This window comes from Aythya marila, assembly GCF_965140915.1.
Source record: "Aythya marila genome assembly, chromosome: 4".
Classification (NCBI taxonomy): Eukaryota; Metazoa; Chordata; class Aves; order Anseriformes; family Anatidae; genus Aythya; species Aythya marila.
In genome coordinates this window covers 75,307,365-75,329,173 of record NC_139045.1, presented here as the reverse complement: position 1 = coordinate 75,329,173, position 21,809 = coordinate 75,307,365, and the positions used below count along the sequence as shown (strand labels likewise).

Here is a 21,809-nt window from a genome sequence, read left to right as displayed (position 1 = left end):
CCAAACAGCTGCTGTGCCGGCGTGTACAAAATTCTGGCACCCCCATGGCAGTCCAGCTCGGTGTGCCCATCGTGGCGTGGTATCAGCAGCCTGACGAGCCACCCTCGTGCTTGTCATCGGTGGTGACGGCCACCCTGCAGTTCCAGCAGGTCGCTGCCGGCTTGCAACAACTTTTGTGATCCCCAGGTCTTGTTTTTCACACTTCTTCAGGGAATGGGTTTCTCCCACCACCACCGGTGGTGCCACAAAGCCCCCTTTGCACTGTAGATCTGTCTTTTTTGCTTCAGCTCCTCTGCAGGCAGCACAGGAGGGAGCAGGGATATCAGAAAGCTGCATCAGCCGTCCCACCACGGGACACTGGATTCCTTACCAAAGCCTGTCAGCTCCTCGGGGTGACAAAACTGCCAACATCACTTCTCCATGTCTCCTGCCCTCTATCTGCTCCTGTTGCCAAAACGGAGAGGAATTAATGCCAACAAGGGGAAATGATCTGTTACCATCCCTCTGCTGCAGCTGTGCTTGCCGGTGGCTGGAGGGAGGTGGTGAGCAGCAGCAGCACATCAAGCTGGAGAATTTTGCTTTAGTGAATTCACAAGGTGGGAAAAGTCCTGAAGAAAGGACCAGAAGGGATAGGGAAGCTCTCCTGTGCTACAGCAGAGAACAGCTCACGGAGAGCTGCTGGTGTGCACGCATCTATATGAGGTTAGGAAGTGTGGGAGCTCACATCAACGCCAGGCTGGTCACCACACGGGGCTGGGTTAATTCTGGTAGGGGAGCAGAGCAGCAGCCAGCGAGCAAGACAAGCCAGAAATATGGAAAACTACCAGGAAGAAGAGTATCTGGTAAAGCTCCTGCCTCCGTAATTCTGCTATCGATCCCCAGCCAGCTCTAGAGAAGAAAAAGGGGTGACAGTTTTAAAATGAAAGAGAATAGTTTTATAATGGATGGAGGGAAGAAATTCTTTACTCCCCATCCCTGGCAGTGCCCAAGGCCAGGCTGGATGGGGCTGGGGGCAACCGGGGCTGGGGGCAGGGGGCCCTGCCCATGGCACGGTGCTGGGGGGGCTCTGAGGTCCCCTCCAACCCAAGCCACTCTATGGCTCTGTGACTTTACGAACTGCACCTTGTAAAGAAATCTGAACAAGCCCATGCAGCCTCTTCCCCAGGGTACATTAGGAAATGTGGCTACAAGCAGGGTGGTGAGCAGGCTGAGTGCTGACTCTTCCCATGGCTCAGCCTGTTTGGGAAAGAACGCCTGGAGAAATGGGGGGGTGAACTAAAAGCTTGCCATGGGATCTTTAATGTTCCAGCTTGAAACACAACCATACACTTCAGAGGCTTATATGAAAAGCCACTGAAGGAAAGAACTTGTTGAAGTTGCTCCTAAAAATGCACCTGCCTCCTTGGGAATTAGCTGCCAAAGATGTGACCTCGTGCTCCTGGAGCATCACACTGCGATTCCGACGATGACGCCCCCAGAGCAGGATTTTAGCAACGTTATCATTTAAAAGCTCCTCTACTGCAGATTACTTTAGCTGTGACTCCAACACCAGGCTCCAGCTTCAACGCTGCCCGCGGGTAAAAGACGTCACTTGGAGCACTGCTGCTCCTTTAGCTCGAGGTGCAGAGCCCCCAGGGGACCACCTCCAAAAAGCTCAGCACAGCAGCTCTCACACTGCCACCCTGCAGCCTCAGGGTCACTCAGGCTGGCATTTTGACTTAGACTAGGCTCATTCACCAGAATTTAATCCACACACGTGGATAATTTGAGTCACCCAGCAGCAAAGGCACGGTGCTGGGACACAAGCAGAGCACAGAGCAGGACATGCTGGAAGCAATCACCGGTAGAAGTCTCCTTCTGCTGAAAAGTTTGGGCATGCACGGACAGGGACATCTCACGGTTAAAATATTTTCTTGTTATTTGGACTGAATTCTGTCAATTAAAATATAAACATGCTTGGCAATTCAAAGAAACATCTCACAAGCACTGCAGTACTACTGTAAGGGAGCAGTTAGGAGTAGGGAAAGATACAGATACAAAGCGTTACCCACTGCTATTGAGACAGCACTTATGACAGCTCCCAAGTAGCCCTGGATGAACTTGGACGTCGGAGAAGGCTTTGGAAAGAAAAACAAAACATATTTTCAATAAACAAACTTCTGGTTATTAAAATACAACCAAGCTCTTGATGTTTTTTTTTTTTTGTATTTGTTTTAAACCAGAGACAGGTTTCGTTTTGTCATATTGTTCGGTGACACATGGTCTGTCGTCTAGCAGCGGCAAAAGCAAGGAACATTCTGACCTCATGAGCAAGGGTAAAGGGAACGGAAAATTAATTGGCATCAGAAAATTATAATAGCAGCAGCTCAAAGAAAGTATGTGAATGGAATTCAACAAATGGTAAAACAAAAAAAAAAAAAAAAGGAAAAAAAAAAAGAAAAAAGAAGAATAAATTGGCATTCTAATCACTAGTGGTGAACCCCAAACTCTCTGCATAAAATATTTGTCCTCGAAATGTTATCTCAGTGAGTTGGATTCCTTCCATTTTAGCTTCTTGTCTTGATGTCTCACATCCCAACAAGAGATGATCGACATTGCAGTAACAGGAAGAGAGCAGGAACGCCACCACCACATCCACAGCACCATTCATGGGAGCACTGATAGGGACATGTAGGAAGCCCTTACGACACAAAAATGTGATCATGGCCCCTTCTCTTGCTATCCAAACACCCAAATAGACATCATCTCCCTTCGTGTTCATTTACGTATCAAATTAAACCATTTCATACCAGTTAAGACTATATATTAAGCACGAAGGCGTTGAGCATCGCTCGTGAGCCTCGAGTGCCTTTGAGATCCTCCTGCCATTTAGAGCTGAAGTTTAAAATGGAAGTGTGTATTCAGGAGAATGGGCAATCTATAAATTCGTCACAGTGCCTACTCCGCAGTTTCTATTAACAGCAAAGAGACAAGACTTATGTTTCCGTGTCAAAACAGAGCTAACGTGCAGCACGCGCTGCATATGTTGGGTCTCCTCACCTTTGTCGCGTTGCGGTTTGCATAGTTGACGCATGCATTGTGGCTCTGATTCAACCACTGAAGGGGAAACAAAAAGAGAAAGAGATAAATATAACTTCACAAAAATAAGATCTACGAGCACGGGAGCGATGTCTTCGTTTGGGCCTGCCTGGGACTTGCCACATCTTTTCGAAGGCTTGTGCACGCACCAGTTCTGGTCTGATGCCCTTCAAAGCGAGACAGAAAAACCAACGCACGCAGTTTTCACCAGCTCTGCACCCATACAGAAGCACGTGCACAAGCTCTGGTTCCCGAAACTAAACAACTAGATCTGAAAACAAATTTCAAGATCGTGGTACGGAGCAATTTAGAAGCTAAATTCGGATGCTCTCTGGCTCAGGAGTTTGATGCTTGTGATATTACTGAAGCAAGAAAAGAAGAAATTCAAGGAAGGACCTCCAAAACATCAATACAATTTGGGGCTATCTGGTTTGATACTGGGTCCAGCAGGCTACGAGCTGGAAGAGTTGAGACCCGTCCATGAAACCCCGGTGTCTCAGGCACACTACACTCACCAGCTGGCCTGCTGTCACCTCCCTCTCGAGTGGGCTTGTTTCGATTTTGTGTCGGAAATATTCTGTCTAGTTTTAAAAGGATCCCCCCTCCTTTTAAAGCTGAAGGCTTCCCCTGACTGCTTTTGGACCAGCTGCAGAGAGATGGGGGAGCAGGAGCTCCCAACCTGAGCCAGTTACAAGACACCTTGCAGTAGCTGTCTCCAGATAGCCAACCTACCCAAAGTCAACTCTTTCCATCTTCCAAGCCTAAAGCCAAGAGGGCAAATTGCCTTCCAGAGACATGAACTCAGAGCTAAATGCACCAAATCATGAGTTGCTGGGATGCACCTACATATTCTCAGTTGTGCACTCTTTCTGACATCCGAGGCAGATCCTGTTATGTTTTGACATTTCCTAGCTGTGTAATTCTCTACTGGCGGTTACACTAGATAATAAAAAGGCATTTGCAACTAAAAATGAAAATAAGATTATTTTTTTTTCCAGTTAGTGCTGAAATATTACTTAATTGGGGCGTTTACTGTGGTTATAACTCATTCATGCGCACACTTCCTCCCCTTACACTTAGTTTCATCTCCATGGGCATGACAAAGCAGACCCAACCCTTTGCTCACAGCCCACTCCAGACCTGCCAAACCCTTCCGTGATCACATCCAGCCTCATCACCTTCCTCTTAACAAAGCCAGAGGCTGCTTTCCCTTTCATTACACTCTCCACCCATCCCGTGCACGGAAGCAGACGAGCGTTACCTGCCAAAAAACAGTGGATGCCAGCGTCTGGTTGGGTAGGAGAAGACCAACAACCTGCAAGAGAAGAGATTTTCATGTTAGTAAATGTATGGTTGGTTTGGGGTTGTTGGTGCTCTGGTAGGCACAAAAGCAGCACATGTATTTTTATCGACTTTAAGAAGTTGCCTTCGTTTATGAATTCATGGTGAGTGGCCAGAGTACAAACCAAGAGCAATTAGGTGAGGGAACAGAGCCATGCCTCCAGTTCTTCTGAAAGTGCCCATTCCATTAAAAAAAAAAAAAGTGATAAAGGCTAAAAGGGAATGGATTTAGGACACTGCCCTGTCTTTTCCCCTTCGGCCCATTGTCTCTCAATTTTCCAGTGGGGAAGCTGGGTAACACAGCTGCTGCTGAAAGCTCTACGACTTCAATTAATTGCTTGCAACACACCCCTAAGAGCCTGGCAGCACGAAATGTCCAAAGATGAGTTCACTAAAAGAAAACGATTGATTTTATCCAAGCATTTTTGGAGTATAACCCAAAAGTTGCAGGAATACAAGAGTTCAAAATTGCTAGTATTGGCAGTCAAGGTTTTTTTTTCTTTCTTTTTTTTTTTCTATTTTCCTTTGGCACATTCTCTGTTTCAAGCACAGGGAAGGGATGAGAGCTGAACATCTGAAGACAGGAGTGCCACCTGGAAGCACATGTGCTCCTGTTTGGGAGCCCTGAATTTTGTTTGAAGAGAAGGGAATTGTTGATGTGGCATGCTGGGGAGCTGCGAAAACTCCTGCCTGGGCTCCGAGCTGCGGCTGACGACGGCTCGAGGCAGCCTGGCCCCGCACATCTGGCGAGGCCTCTTCCAACCCAGATGATTTTGTGATTGCGATGCGAGGTGCCGCAGGCTTTGGGAAGTCACCCGGAGCAGCATCTGAGCGCAGCCACGTGTGTGCTGCCCATATGGTCCTGGGAGCAGCCCGGAGATGTCTCAAAATACCGTACGGGCACATCCCACCTCGAACAGACAGCATGGGGCTGCCAGGCTCCTTCCTACCTCGCTTGATGCCAACCTTTCCTCTTCGAGTCTACGAAGCTGAAGGAGAGGAAGGAAGAAGAGGAGGAAGAGGAAAATGAAAGCTGAAGGGCTCCCAGCAAGGAACCCAACCAAGAGGGACAAGAAGGTGAGTGCTTGGGTAACAAAGAGCCAAGAAGTGATTCTTCCTAACACCATCGTTTTCTCCCTTCTTGAGCCTTGCCCAATAGCTTCTGACGATGGTCTTCACGGTACAAAACCACACTTGCAGCTTTGTGAAGGGTCTGAAGACCGAACGGCTCCTTTCAGCTCCAAACGCGTTGACTTTCAGGATGCTCAAACACCTCCGAGGCATCCACAAACCTGGGCAAGACGGCTCCGAGGTCACTCACTCTCCGTCTTCGGCACCGTTTTCTTTAGGTTTGCTCCTGGAGGAGCCCAGAAGACAGAAAATTTCCCTGTCGTGGCATGGGGAGCAGCGGGACGAGCTCGAGCTGCCTCTGCACATCTACAGCAGCAGCAATTGAAGAGGAGGCGACTTCTACATTAACCAACATGAAAGAAAAACAACAACAAACCAAAGGCTACCAGGGTTGGGAGGCCCGATTTCATTTACATCTTCTTGCCTCCCTCCTCCTCCTCCTCCTCCTCCAGCTTTTCCTCCTCCAGCCTTTCTGGAAGTTGCCGCTCCTCGGTGGGCTGGCTGAAGGCCAAGCCGTGTGAGTTGCCACTAATTTGCTGCTCCCGTTCGAGCTGGGGATCTCGTCCTTAATTACGGAGCCGCCGGTCGGAGCCGAGCGAATCCAACAGGGGCTGAACCTCCTCGGCCCCGGGACCGATGCTCGCCCCAAAAGTCGTCGGGTTAATGAGGCTTCGGAGGAGAGGGAAGGCGGCCAGCGGCTCCCGCATTGTCAGCCGGAGGCTGGGAGCGAGAGGAAGAGAAGGGAAGGGAAAATAAATAAATAAAGAGCGCACCCAAAATCTGTATGACTGAAAGAGGCACGTTTAAATGCAAACTCTCCATATGTGCAAGAGTCTGTCAAGAAATGTACAGTTTCACTTTTAATTACTGTCAGGGGAAAAAATAACTAAGAAGGAAAACAAAATATACAGGGGAAAAAAAAAAAAAAAAAAAAAAAAAAAGGGTTCTAAACACCAGAAAAGTACCGACTACAAAATTTAATTGCCTATCAGGTGTGAACAGCCCTCTGTGGCTGCCAAGCCAGGGCTGCAGGCGCTTCCTGGAGGTCTGCTGGCTCTTTGCACGTTTGGTTTCAGGCTCCCAAAATCGAGCCCCGTGCCCTGCCTCCTCGTCAGGCGCCTGCGATGGACACGTGGGACTTCTCCAAGCGTTTCCAAGTGGCAGCGAGGCCTCCCGAGCCTCCCGTCTGCCTCTCAGAGGACAAAGGAGCTGGGTTGCAAATTCCTTCAGGCTTTTTGGGGCCGGGGTTGTTTGGAACCGCAGGCGCTGGAGCCGGGTGCTGGGCCGGGAGCTGTCGGAGAGCAGCCAAAAAAGGCGAACCTGGCCAAGGGGCCGGCTGTGCTGGCACTTCAAAAAGGCAAAAAGAAAGAAAAAACGAAGGGTTCTGCTCTGGTTTTAAATGGCTGGGGGAAACGATGTGCCCCAAGGGTCCCGGGCTGGGTTTCCTAAGCGCAGAAGAGCCTCTTCCTTGGGTGAATGCCTCCTCCTGGGCTGCGAACCCAAACCAAGGTGGGGGGAAACACAGGGAGAGTAAAAGGGTGCCCAGCAGCTGCCCTGCCGTGGAGACAAATAATGTGAGCTGCTTGGTTTTGTGCCTCGTGGGCTGAAATCCAGGTGGGCAGAGACAAAGTGGTCCTTACAAATACCTCGTTCCTGCTCGCTCCAGTCCCGCCGTGCCCTCGCAGCCCTTCAGGGGCTGAGCCACGAAAGGACAGAGGCCATAAAAAAAAAAAACAACGATGGCAGCTCTCTGAGCCGGGTCCCTCTGCCCAGGGGACCGATAGGGGCAGAGAACACAGCCATGGGATTTGGAGGCGTCAGGGCTGCTCAAGCCAGAAGAGAAGCGATGATTTTTGGCCAGACCTTAATCTCTCCCACAACGAGCTGAACCGTACGGAATTATTTTGCATTAGCTATAGGGTGGGGGGGACAAAACCCCATGGATAGAAGCTGTGCTGCGTATAGAGCCTGGTAATGCAGAACCCGATCCCGTTGTGGTTTTGGGGTGGTTTAAGTGACCCTAATACAGCGGGGCAGGTAGCCCTGGAGCAGCAGCACGGCACCACGGCTTCACCGGCGCAGATCCCATGCGAGAGCTCGCCGCAGGCACACCGAGCCTCTCTTGAGGAAATCCCATCCCCCTATGCTAAATGCAAGACTCAAACTGTTTTTATGCTAGAGCAGGCTGCCAATTTTGTCACTAAATTTCACAGATCGATTGGCATAAATGTTACATTTTAATTTTAACATTTGAAACGTTTGGTTTTCTTTTTTTCCTTTTTTTTTTTTTTTTTTTTTTTTTAAATGACAAGAGGTTCCAGTTTATCCTTTACAGCTAGCGAAATTGGGCTCATCTGACAGCTCTCGGCTCCTCTGACAGCTCTGGATTGGGGCCGATTTCATTGTCAATTTGATCGTTAACTCATTTTTGTTTAACCTTTTCTTTCAAAATGCCCCCTACAAAGTTACCGCCGCGACGTTACGCACGACAACAAATAGTACCAGCAGGGCTGGGCTCTGCCTCCAGCTTCCAGCCACCCTGCTACCACCGGTCGGGAAGGGATCGCTGCCTTTCAGAGAGCTTCGTGCCACCGTCCCCTGGGTTTAGGAAGAGGAAATTTAGCAGATTTCGCTCCTTCGACTGTTTTAATGCACTTGACCTCGTAGGCTGGGAGAAGAGCTGGAGGCTGCCCAGAGCAGGCTTCGTTCGTTCAGCCTTCTGGCATCAATTTGGGTGGTTTGGGGCAAAACTCTGCGCCCCAGCTGGCCCGTTCACAAGAGGAGGTTAATTAATAGCTACGGCTCTGAAGATGAGCTGGGGTTTCAGCAGGAGGAGCAGAGGATTATCTCCGTTCTGGCTGTCAAGAGCACCCAAACGCTTAAAGATTTCTCAATAACAAGTACCAACCACAAACGCCCTCAGCAGTAACCCCACGTAAAGCACTGGCAGCTTTAATTAATCGAGACGAGGAGACACGGCGCCGGCCTCGCCGCGCTGCAGCTCCCCGCGTTTCTCAGGGCCGGGAAGCGACTTGCAAAAACATGCAAATAATAATGGGGGAAAGGAAAAAAAAAATCAAAACAACAACAAAAAAAAAACCCACAACGCCTCCAAAGATGAATCCACGGAGTTGCAGAAGTTGCAGGCAATGAGCTCATCCTGGTCTTCCCTTTCCAAAAGGGAAGCACGGAGCTGGAGACAAGCAGGAGCGGTGGGAGGTAGAGAAGGAGCCCGAGCTGTGGCCACGGGGCACGTTTTGCAGCACCAAGCCCTCGTGAGCGTGCGAGGGGAAAGGTGTGAAGCTGCGGCGAGGCAGCACGGCAGAGTTCAGGGAATTGTGTGCGGGTGCTAAAAAATGCATTTCCTGTTACTCGCAAGCAAAGCGGGGAGGGCTGCTCAAGTACTTACGATGGGCGTTCCGAAGGGAATGTAACCTATTAAAAAAAAAAAAAAAAACAACAAAAAGAGAGAGGCATGCATTTTAATAGGTGGTTTGGGGCTGGAAAAACATCACACCTCAGAAATCTAGCAGCTCTACCATTTTAGGGTACAAGTCACACCTGGCACGGCAGCCTGCTCTCGCGTCTACCAGCCCGCGCCACCGCGGGCACGGAGATGTCAGCAGCGAGCATCAACACGAGCAGACCCCAGGTGCTTTCTAATTCTTCCCATCCTCTTTTTTTTTTCTTGGGTCGGGGTCTAAGAGTTTCCCTGAAACTTATAAAGCCTCATCTAGACCCTAAAACTTACCCAGTGTGTGCCAGCACATAGTGTGAGCACTTCAGGGGTGCCAACGTACATTCAGAAGCAGGACCATGGTGAGTCCTCTCTCTCCTATCTCTCCAATAACAACTTCCCAGCAGGGGAGCTCGTTTATTTCTGGGTCACTTGAAAAAGGAACAGGGTATAAAGACCCTGAAGAAAGCACATTTACACGCTCAGGAGTGGAGGAGATGTGGGCAATTTTAATCATAGGTAGAAGTTAAAGCTCTCTGTTACGGAGGCTTCACCCCAAATCTCGTTGAGCACCACAAAAATCAAACGCTTCATGTTTTATCCCTGCTAGGACTGCCAGTTTTTGTGCTAAATATAATTTATCTCTATGAATTCCACCAGAAGGTCTCAGCATTTCCCCAACATCACTGAATTGAGCCTCACGGGTCCAACTTAAGTCAGGAAGGGCAACGACCCGAGAGGATGAAAGATTTTTCCAAAAGTACAGAAAACAAGGCAGCAGAGGAGTGGGTCCTGGCTTTTCTTCCCTGCACATCTCCTCAAAACCCATCAGCCCCAGTATTTTTCCCCTCGGAAATACGGAGCAGGTGCTATTAAGGAGGATGCTCTCCGTCCCTTTGGGAAAGGACCAAAAAGGACCAAGGTGCACCCGCACCCTCCTGCGAGCAGTGACCCCAGCACACAGCAGAAGTAGCTGCAGATCCGAGTGCTGCAAAGAGACACCCCAAAAGGGGAAGGAGGAGGTGAGGATTTAATGATTAAGCAGCCGCCTAAGCCAGGAACAAACACAGCTGATCCTTCCCGGGCTTCCCGCTGGTGCAGCTATTGCGTACATTTAGTTTTCAGTGTTTATTTTTAAAAATAGAAGCCGCACCAGGGGAGGATCAGACTGGGTATTAGGAAAAATTTCTTAACCGTGAGGGTGGTCAAGCACTGGCACAGGCTTCCTAGAGGGGTGGCTGTGCCCAGCGCCTGTCGGTGTTTGAGGCGTTTGGATGCAGCCCCCATAAATACGCTTTAACTTTTGGGCAGCCCTGCAGCGGTCGGGAAGTTGGTCTCAGAGGTATTTGTGGGTCCCTTCCATCTGAAATGCTCTGTTTTGTTGTGCACATGGAGAAACAGGGCTCACCCTGCTCGATCCTGGAGGGTAAAACACCACACTGCTGGCTGGGCAGCAAGCTTCAGCGTTGCAAAAATAAAATGACACTACAGGGTGGATGCTAGAAAGGACATGAACCTGCTAAGGAGAAGAAAACTCTGAGCATTAGATCTCATGTGGGTATTTAGGATCCTAACTCACCTTGATTTCTACGGGATTTAGGCATTTGGGTTATTTTCTGGTCCTAGCTAAACACATACAAGATGCACTGCAAAACCAGAGGGGAAAACGATAGCATTTTGTACCAAATCCCAGTGAAATTAATGAGTGCCTGGTTGGGCTATACTCTACCTGACATTCTGAAAGGCATGAAGATGGTCTCGTTTGTGTCGGGGTGGATGATGGCCTGCAAAACAGTCAGCAAACAGCCACGGTGAAGGAACAGAAACCACAGGTGAGCTGCTGAGGATGCCACCGGCCTTGCTGTGCCTGCAGCTCTGCCGGAGGCACCCGCTGTCCCAAGGCCTCCTCCTGCTGCTGCTTTCCCACCTCTTTAAGTAATTTAGCATAAACTACGAATTGATAAGGAAATAATCTAGTTTCAAATACAGAAATGTTGCTTCAGAATGCGTCCAGGCTTGGAGCAAAGCCTGCTGGCATGGTGGGCATCGTGAGGGTCACCCAAACAAAATTCTCGTGTGCCATGGGCAGCCCAGCCTCCATGGAAACCCTAATTTTGGTCTCCTGGTGACCAACAACAAAACTCACCTGGCCCACTTGCCTTTTTAAAAAAAAAAAATAAAAAATTTACATGAAGGCTGCATTAAGAGGCAGGGGACGAAAGCCCCCGTCCCTCCATGAGCCGGGAGCACGGCGGAGGGAGGTGCCGCGCAGCCACGAGCCTCACCGAAGAGCTGCCAAACTATTTCTGAAAGGCTGGAGACAAGAAATCTCTTGACAAGACAGGGAGGAGAAAATGAAGACATCAAAATATATAAATACAAAGCACAAGAAAAAAAAAAGAAAAAAAAAATTCAGACTCTTGGGTGGCAAACAGTGCTCGCTGCATTTACATGTCTGTGGCAAGGCAGAACAGCAACTGGCAGAGTCACCGACGGAGGGAGGACAGCATCACTCAGCAAAAAGGGAAAAAGCAGCAACAGGAAGGAAATATAATTAAAAAAAAGAGCATTACCTGCTTTATTTTTTGAGCGGCCCACAGCTAGAAAAACAAAAGAGAAAGTGACATTGAGAAAAGCAGCAGCGAGAGCTTTCCCCGTCCCGAGGCTCACGCCAACCCCCAAATATTCATCGTGCAGCTGCTGCGTTCATTTTCTGCATCCTCCCGGACCTCACACTCATATTTAAAGCTTTTACACAGACCCAGCTCCTTCCAGTTCATGTGGCCGGCAGGATATCAGGCAGAGAAATTATTCTTTCGTATACTGAATGATGAGAAAGAACAACCACAGGCTTTACAGATCAGGAATTATCTTTGAAACTCTGCTGTGCGTGGATCCCAAGGTAAATTTAGCCCAGCCCTCCCCTGAAGGAGCTTCCTGCGGAAACCAGAGCTTGCCGGGGAACAAAGGTGGAGGAAGCAATGCGGGGAAATAAAACCAAGCATCTCTTCACATAAGCTCTGGATTCAGAGCAAGCCAACACGAGTTTTATATTTTTATTTTTATTTTTTTTACAAGGGAAACGCTTTTGCAGAAAAATACTCGTAAAGGGGAAAAAATCTCATTTAAAGCTCTCGCGGGTGCCTACTGTTATTTACTGATTGCAAGTCAGCAGCCACAAAACACCCCAAAATCTGGCTTGGACAGCAGAGATCCATGAGAAATAACAGAAGAAATACAGGAGAAATAACAGAAGCTGGACAGGAGATGCGGATCCAGCTGATGAGAAGGGGACCACTACCAAGAGACACCTGGCACGCTCTGCACGGCTTAAATGCAAATGATAAATGTGGAAAAAAAATAAAAATCTCCATTTTGATGTATACATTTCTAGAGACAGACAAATAAAACGCGACTCCCAAGAGTTAAATTGCCTTTGCTATTAAAAAACTGTTCTACCTTTGCAGCTAGGGTCTGGCTTTGTCTCCCAGCCACCAGCCTGTGCTGCACCTCTGTCTGACAGCCTTCAGAGCCGTCTATTTTTGTTCTTCGCACAGGTACTCGGAGCTGCTAAATCCCCCCTGTAACCTTCGCTTCAAGAAAAGAAAAAAAAAAAAAAGAAAACGGCAGAGCCAGGAGACTGGCTGTTTCCTTGGCAAGGCGCATTTGCCAATCTCTTAGCCACCCTCGTGGCTCTTTTACATCTTTCCAATTTGTCAACATCCTCTTGAATCGAGGCCGCCAGAAAGCAGACAAATTATTCCAACAACAGTTGTACGGGTGCCAAACCCAGGGTAGGCTAACCTGATGATTTCTGCTCTTGCTGTTGATAAATCCGAAGATAGTGATAGCTCTTTTCGCTCGGAGAGCTCGTGTTTGTCTGACTACCCACCAGCTTACCTACCCGAGCGCCGCGGGCTCATTCTGCAGTCCAGGCACTCACACTTGGATTTCATTATCATTACGGCATAAATTAAGCACAGCTCTGCCGTTCCCCTTCACCTAAACACCGACTCGCTCCTTCCCCAGATAAGAAGCCACGGAAATGCTGCTGGAGTCAGGTAATTATTTGGCTTTACACGGCACAAGTTGACCCACTGATACCAGCTCCAAATCCACTGATTTTGCTCCAAATCCAGCTCTCACTCCAGAGCTGGAACTCCGTGCCCAACGCCACCGCGTGCGATGAGTTACTGGAGCAGCTAAATGTCACGGGCTGATGCACGCATCCCCGGGGCTCTTTCCTGGGGAAAACGTCCCTTTTTGAGGAAAAAATCACTATTCTTCATTTTGCAGATGAAAACGCAACGAGGTAATCGTTGCGCTTGGCAGGCACACAGCTGGATCTGCCCTCATTAACGCCAAAATCCAAAGGGTGGGAGGCCACGTGCCAAGGCATCAGCAGGGCTTTTCCCCTACGTGTCACCCACCAGCTCGAGGGTTTTTGAGGGTTTTTAGGGGACGAGCACGCTGCAGGTGCCTGCTCAGGGGGTCCCAGCCATCCTGGGGCTGCTCAGGTCTCGTGCATCCGAGCTGTGAAACCAAGCCACGAGATTTTCCTCTCCGACTGCAAGCACCAAGACCAGCAAAAAGGAAGAGGGATGGTTTCTGAGCCAGCGCTATGGCTTTTTTGGTCAAGTTATCTAATTTCATTAATTGATCCCAATATTTATGCATTTTCCTGCTGCAGTGCAAATATTGTTAGAACATGTGATTTCATTACTTCTCAGAAAGAGACTTTACAAGAGGCACCTGATGAGTCACCTAAAGATTCTGCCAGCTCATTTTCACTTCTTTATCCTCTAACTCATTTTCTGCCTGCAGCATCTTTCAATAGCTCCAGTACTCCGAGGAGTCTTGCCAGCTGGGGAGCTCGTTTCTGAGAGCAAGGCTCTGGTTTTGCTGGGGATTTCATTCACGCTCTCTCCGGCCATCTTCGAGAAGCAGCCAGGTTTTGAGCTCATTTACACCAGCATGAATCCACAGCATCTTCACGGGAGCAGGTGGAACAGCTCCAGATTTCTGCTCAGTTTATGTCAGAATTGGGTCCATCATCTCTAAATATAGCCTGCACAGGGTGGGTCTCCTCTAGCAGATGTTCCTCCTTTACATCTTAGTCTGTATTACTGACTCAAAGCTACACAGGGATTTTGCCACCTTTCTAATTCAGAGGCAAGAAACAAACCTGCTCACACACGGATTTACACCAAAAACCCCAAGGATGAGGGTGCAGGAGAGTTGGAGCAGGCAGCAAAGGACAAATTGCTCCAGCCTGTGGCCAGTGGAAGCTGCCAGCAGGATGAATTAGCTTCTGCTTCATGGAGACATCCTTTATGGCTATGAAGAACTCCGGGACCATTCACAAAAACATTCCCAGCACCAGAATTTTAGGATCCTGAACTCACGGACGAGGCTTGCATCCATCCTTCCCAGGGTTCTGCTTTTTCTGTCATTTTTCAAGGAAGGGATTCGCACCTCTTTGTTCACCACCTACAGCTTTAAAAGGCATGAACTCAGGAACTGAGCTCAGTTACACAGAAATGTTTTGTGCTTGTGGGGTTGAAGGAAGGGCATCAAAGACTGCCATGACCCGAAGAGATCCAAAGCTGCGGAAAGGAAATAAAGAGGGGAACAACTCTTGGGGAAGAGATGTGGTCCTTGGTTGACAGGACGTTCATTAGCATTCCTTACTTAGCACCAAAATCGCAGCTTAGACACAGCTTTCAAAAAAGTATTTATTTAAAGACTATAGCCAGCCCAAATCTATTAGCTAACACCTGCCACTACAAAAACAGCATGCAGGGTACCAGCTATTAAGAAATTAACTATCTTCTTATCAAAAGCAGGGAAATTTCATGGTCCTGGACTGAAAGACGGGATTTTTTTTCCCCTCTCTACAGTGCAAGTTTCACTTAGGTCAGAAAGCTGTGCTTGCAAACTGTTCACCCTCGATGGCAGCAGGCTCCAGCACCGCTAAAACGAGTGGCCACCTCTGCCCAAGGCTGGACCTTGTCCAACTGCTCCTCTGCGAGCTCAGACCCCACAGGCTGAGGTCAGGAGGGCTCCGAAAGGTCCACACCAGCGCCGTGGTGCCAGAAAGGCCTCCCTGCAGTCCGTGAGATTGAGAGATTTGTGCCAGGAACCCGCAAAAGCTGCTCCGACGCTCCCCTCCTTCAGCTGCACGGCGCGGCAGTAGGCAGCGGGCGATCTGAAATCCTAGAGCAATGCCATGTCAGCAGTAACCCTATGCAGAAAAAAAAAAATCCCTTCCCGATTAATCACACTTTTGTGACAAGGCACAGCTATTTTCGAAGAGCTAACGAGGAGTTCGATGGGCCTATGTGCCAGGGAAACCACAGCGGCCTAAGGGCCGCAAAACAAAGCGGCCTACCTGCATTAAACTGCACCATCGCTCACAGCACCTTGCAGGATTTCCCCAGAGAAGGCAAAGTAGAAGAATTCCTCTGAAAAGGGTTGTTTTGTCCCTCGGGCAGAGGCAGAGCTCCCTCTCAAATCCGCTGGTCCTGCTTTGCTCCAGCAGGGAAGCTTGCATCCCTCCATCAGGCCCTGTCTGCACCCACAGGGTCTCATTTTAACGAGGTTAACGGGCTGGAGCTGGCACCCCCGTCACAAAGTGCCAGAAATTTCACACTCCTGGAGCTGCAGATTTTATTAAAGTGAAGCTCAGATTATCCGTCCCACGCTGATTTCCAAATATTGGGCGTCGGGACCAGAACATGTGATGCAGCAAAGCTGAACTAGAGCGAGCTGCCTTGACGTGAGGGACAGCCTCCAAAACCAGAGGTGATTTTTACCGATCCCAATTGTTTAAATGACAAGAAACCAGGGGGAAAAAAAGAAATTATGGTTCAAAAGGCCTAACTTACTGTACATGCAGAGTTCACTGAGGAATAGTTCAGTCCAAAGACCTGGGTTGGGCATCGTGTTACTGGTAGTAGTGACTGAGTAAATTTCCCTTCATCCTACATCCCTTAACTGGTAGTCATATGGTCAGAATAAGATGCCAGGGGTGAGACTCATCCCCTCTAACAGACATCTACAACATCCTAAAAATTTCCTGCAGCACATCCTTTGGATGCTCTTTATGTCAGCAGGCAGAAATCGGGCAGCTCCTCTCATCCCCAGCAGGGCTTGCTTCCCTCCACTGACTTCAGGATGGACCCTACACGATGACTTCCAGCTCAGATTGGCCCAAAATGTAAAACACCCCGAAGCACCAAGCACCTGCAGCTCGTACCAACATCAGAACGGCTTGCAAAAATACAGCACCTTTTGGATTCCAGCGGGAGCCTGACAAAAGCTGGAGATTTTAGGTTATAACGTTTAGAAAACCCAGGCTTCATTGCTACAGCTTTTCCAAACAGATTTCCCACAAATATAACCGAGCAGATCCAATCTTTCAGCAGGGCCACCAGTTTGAGCCAGGATCGCTCACCAGCAGCTCCAGTACGAGGTCAGCAGGGTTTGATCATATCTTAACCTTCCCTGCAAGGCTGAACACACTGGTAAACTTGCACAAGCCTTTTGGCCAGCGGTGCTGTGGGACATTTCCATTTGCTTCTGCTGCTTCCATTTCCACTGCTTCTTGCAGTGCTTTTGGGAAGAAAGTCACGTCTGTAGCACGTACAGCTGGAGAGGAACACCTACCCACGGCCCCACCACTGAAGCCCCACTCTCTGAAATATGAGGTCCGTTCCAAACAAGAGGTGTTCTCACTGACATTATTTCACATGTATTTCACTAAGATACTGACAGATTTTATTGTTTCCTTAAGTTTTTGTTACAGATGGAGACCTCCCAAGTGCCTGCTGCATTGCACTCTCCAACACATCATCCTTGTTTCCAGCACCACATTTTTTCCTATTGCCTTCCTAATTATTAAAAGCATTTATGGTGGTCAGTCCATTCCAGAATGCATCCCCAGAACCTCTCTGCTGTTAAAAGAAAGGAAACACCTATTTTCAGTATTTCATTAACCCAAACACCAGTGCCAAAGCTGAGGCAGTTGGGTGCAGTGCCTCCTGCTAAAACCTGTGCTGCTCCGTTCTGCTCCCCACCCCTACTCCCTTTCCCATGAGAGCAATCACTCACGCTTTGCATGGCTTTCTCCCACTTCTCTCCAGCTCCAGTCCTAAAACCCACATTCCCACTTCTTGCAAAGTGATATTTTACACAGAGACAAACGCACAGCACCATCTCCAGCCCAAGCACTCGGTTAAGGCTGTAAATGTACGCGTTTATGGTGCTGGAATCCCAGACCTTTTGGCTCTGCTTTTGACGTGGCTGAAATGTCTGCAAACCTGGTGCTGGTGCTAAGATTTATGGCAATCTGAAGTCTGTCTTTATTAATAAACATGAAAAAACAGAATAACATAACCCACTGCCTGCGCTTGCTCTTCAAGAGGAGCTCTCACCAAGGGACCCTTCAAGGCCCCGCTCCTGACGGTATTTACCTTAGGAAGGTTTTAGCTTTAAGGGGACAAAGCTCAAATAACACATGCATGGGATAAATCACAAAGTGTATCTACACACGGATAAATCACAACGTGTATCAGCACATTTCCTGCACCTGGAACTGAAATAAATCAGCAAAAAGAGGCACCAGAAGCTACCACCCTTGGATGTCACTAGAAATCTCCTTCCCCATCCTAAGCACCGATAAGTCCCAACGCCAGGAGCTGCTGCCTGTCTGCAGAACCACAAAACCCTGGAGAAAATGCAGGAGTTGAGGCTGAGACACCTGCCTGCACCGCAGGCATTGGGAACCAGATCGGAAACCGTGAGCAATTCCCACGAAATACACAGATTTACACAGATACAAACCCAGTGTAGGTGGAAACAGAATCGAGTCCTAACCGATAAAAAAAGATAGCACTTAAATAACACTTTGCAGCTTTGCAGCACTCGATAAACATTAACTAATTAATCCTTACAGCATTCTACTGGAAAGATTTAAACAGAAGAAGCAGCACTCACAGAAAAGCATCGCTTACACCAGGGGTGGGGAAGGACTTGGATGCCATTACATGGTTTAAAGCACAGCTTTGGGAAGCAGGCTTGCTAATGCAGCTAGGTTGCTCGATATCAGATTCGTTTCAGCTTAGTTTGGCCATATGGAGCTTGCAAATCTAATCTGATTTGTAATCTAGATGTGAATTGAGATAAACTCTCCTAATCCTCAAATGATGAGATGAAGCAAAGCCAGCTTGCAACTGCGTAAGAGCATCAGGGGTAGAATTTACAACAGTTTATTTAATGGGCATTAACCTCCAGCACGAGCTCCCCAGGTGCCTGCTGCCCTCGGATAGTCTGAAAATGATGCCCTAAATGTTTGAGCCAGCTTAAACCAGGCCACAGAGAACATTTAGACCGCAGAAAAGAGAAGGTCCAAGCCCTGTCCTTGGAGCACCGAGCAGGCTGCTAGCTCGCAGAGACAAGGAGCAGCAGGACAGCCGATCTATCTGTGCTTTATTGTATCCTGCAAGAGACCAGAGGGGAAAAAAAAAGTACAGTTTACTGCAAATGGACCTCTTCGCTCTTCATCAACACTGTTAAGAAAAGCTATTATTCTGCAAAAGGGATGCTGTTTAGCCTCTGATAGATTCATTGTTCTCTGCTGGGTCTGGGACAGCGTGAGCAGCTCTTCCCGCTGCTAACATGATTGAGGGAAGAACACAGTAATAAATATATGCCCATTAAGCTGGTGAGCCTCTTTTCACTTCACTGATACTAATGGGGAAGAAATGAAACAGTTTCAAAACAGCAAGTTGCCAAAGCTGCATTTGGAAAGGCTGAGGAGTGAGAAGTCACAACTGACACACCACAGTTCATGCTCCGCCAACGCTCGCAGGAAGGGGCTGGCTGGAGAATAGCGAGTGTCTGTCTCCAAGGGACCATTTCAGAAAGCTGCATCTTTCCTCTCACTACAGATCATTCAGTTTGGGGTGGTTTGTTGTTTTTTTTTCCCCCCTCTGAACATCCCCCTTATGCTGAAGCTTTCAGACCAGAGTTGCAAAGGGTAAAAATCACGTAATATTGCTGTCTCGCTGTTATCTTCATTTCTAACAAATATATTTTTATGCATCTTAACGTATCTGCATAAATAAACATATGCATAAATGAACAAGATTTCCTGCAGCAAATCTAGGGACCTATGTCCTGAGGTCCCCCCAAATCAGCCCATGATCTGATGGCAGACAAAGAGGAAGGTGTGGATGGATCAAAATCTAAATATGTGGTGTCTCAGAGCTACGAGGATTTGTAGCAAACGATCCAGAGCTCAGGATGTTTAATTCTGGTCTTAAGAAACTCAGATCCATGTCCTACCTCCATCACAGGCTTGCCTGACCCCCAGCAGCTGGAGCTGATGCGTGGTAGTGGCACCCACAGCCCCTCCGTACCTCCCTCTTCTAGGCACACAGCATTCACGCAGAGCAGACAGAAAACATTGGGAGCTGCTCAACTCGCCAAATGAAGCATTTTGGGAGGGTGTGTGGGGGGGGAAGGGAGCTTTAGTTTTTATTAAGATCAGCTCTCTGAACCAGCTGTGCCAGTGCAAGCGAGCAAGGAGGTGGGAACACATGGCCAGGAGGAGAGGAGGCAGAGACATGGCAGTGCTGCCTCAGAGCAGCTCACGCTGCCATGGCATCGCACTTTCCCTTGCAATATTCTGGGCACAGAACAAACCCGTAGCAGTTTGCGGATAAAGTTCAGGGAACAAGAAATTCAATAGGTGCTGCCTCTGCTGGGGGGGGGGGCAGTGAAAGATAAAGTCATCGCCACGAGACGAGCAGCAGCACAAGGGCTGCGTTAATTAATGGCACGAGTTTTTCAACCTCTTATGGGTGCTGTGCTGACGGGAAACAAATGAAGATCGTGCAGGAAAGAAGCACCGCTCGCACTTGGGAGCCCTGGTTCCTTGCACAAGCAGCACCCTCCGAGGCTCCTGCTGGCACGGCGCTCTTCTGTGGCTCTTTGCCTCTCTCTGCTGGCAGGACCAAGGGGAAAAGCTGGGGCGCAGCCGCAGACCAGGACCAAAGGGACACGGGGAGGTGGAGGAGGATGGCAAATCTTCGTCGCTGTATCTCTCAGACTGGATTCCAGCTTCTGGTTAACACAGGTTTTTAGGACAGAGTGCTACGTGACTACAAATGGGGCAAATCAGGGCTCTGATCCTAGCTGGACCCAGCCTGGTATCACACCAAATACTGACCTGCGGGAGCACAGACTTCGAAGCAGCTCAGCAGCTCTTTCTGCACCAATTTAAAGGCAGAAGAGACCTCAGGGCTCAGTGCACAACAGAAAGGACTCGTTTTGCTGGGCTTGCTAGCAGAGTATCTCAAGCATAGACACTATTGCAGGGAATTTTAGCAATGAAAACGAAAGCATAGGGCATTCTGGGGAGAAAGCGAGAAGAAACGAGCAGAAGCAGCTCGTAAGAAAATCTCCCCAGTACTGATGCAGACCTGCAGCTGGTGCTCTGCTGTGCCAGAACACCTTTGCCCACAGCCCGTGTTTGCCAACCCTTCCCAGGGCTTCACTGTGCTCCTTCCCCCAGCACCAAGCGCAATCAGCACGCAGTGAAAAGCAGCTGTGTCATAAACCAGGCATGATTTAAATCCCTCTTTCTCTGATAGCCGCCGAGTGCTGCTTCTCTTAACTTTTACCACTGCTGACATGCCAGCATCAATCTGTTCTTCCAATCTGTGCTGGTCTGTTGGACAGGTTGGGAAAGGGACTCACACACACAGAGGACACAGATGCAATCCTACAAATTAGCGAAAGAAGCCTGAGGATAAAGGACAAAAGCCACATCATTATGCCTGCAGTTGGTACAGCCTTTTGGTTTTGAGGATAAACCTCAGCACCGACGCTCCTGGGCTGGAGAAAACGTCCCCCTTTTAAGCTCGGTGGCTCTTCACCCGTGTTTATCGGGCTGATATTTGACAGCCACTGTTTTTAGAGGAGAGAGCACTCCCTCCAATGAAACCTTTTTACTCCAGCGGAGATTCCCTCCAGGAGGCAGTTGGGGGAATTGCCTGCCCTGTTTAGAATTGGATATGTTACAGTCTATACCTTCTGCTGCAAATTGGCTCCTGGTGCACTTGTGTGTGTCATTTTCACCTACCCACTCGCAGATCACACCAGCCACCGGAGCTCCGTGCGAGGGGCCGGATCCTGCCAGCCCCGTCAGCTGCTGGTGGAAAGCAGCACTGAAACCAGCTTGCAGCAGCGGCCTCTTAACACATCCTGCTCCCTCCGGGCTGTAAGGAAAGCAGGCTCAAAAGGTCACTCAAGTGTAATGAGAGCTCACCTAACGAGGAGCACCAAGCGCTGGAGAACGTTGCAGGGAGATGAAGAAACCCCGAGAGGAGAGCACTGACACAGCGGTACCTACAGGCTGGGAAAGGCAGGACAACTGAAGTGGTTTCTCCCCTTAACACAAAGCCCACAAACCTCCCTTCTTGCCCTCTTTGTGGATCCTACTGCTTTCTCAGCTGGTCCCATCCGAAGGAGGAGAAGTGGGCTAGCAGGGGGCAGCAGCGGGGACGTGCCAGCCCTCCCAGCGCTCCTGACTCCTGCAGAAGGAGCTGAACAAAAGGCATTGATACACGTGGCTGCCAAACAGAACCAAAAAAAAACAAAAAAAACAGAAATTTACTAAACCCATGAGTACTCCTGAAGTTTTCCCAGCAGGATTTTTGATTTCTAGACAGAAGAATTCTTCGTATTGGAAGGTTCTCATTCCGGTACGAGGAACAGCTGCCTCTTCCATCAAACA

At 48.9% G+C, this 21,809-nt stretch overlaps 1 protein-coding gene across 2 annotated transcripts in view; it reads right to left on the bottom strand.

The window, feature by feature from the left end:
• The window catches only part of SFXN5 (sideroflexin 5), an 83,785-nt gene that overhangs the window by 40,367 nt on the left and 21,609 nt on the right, over window positions 1-21,809 (bottom strand). For both annotated transcript variants that reach the window (XM_082760252.1, XM_082760251.1), the window contains exons 4-9: window positions 11,581-11,607; window positions 10,737-10,791; window positions 8,960-8,985; window positions 4,340-4,393; window positions 3,040-3,096; window positions 2,052-2,117 (exon numbers count right to left, since the gene is read on the bottom strand). In XM_082760252.1, coding sequence (XP_082616378.1) covers window positions 2,052-2,117; window positions 3,040-3,096; window positions 4,340-4,393; window positions 8,960-8,985; window positions 10,737-10,791; window positions 11,581-11,607 — 285 coding nt within the window. The remainder of the gene's footprint in view (window positions 1-2,051; window positions 2,118-3,039; window positions 3,097-4,339; window positions 4,394-8,959; window positions 8,986-10,736; window positions 10,792-11,580; window positions 11,608-21,809) is intronic.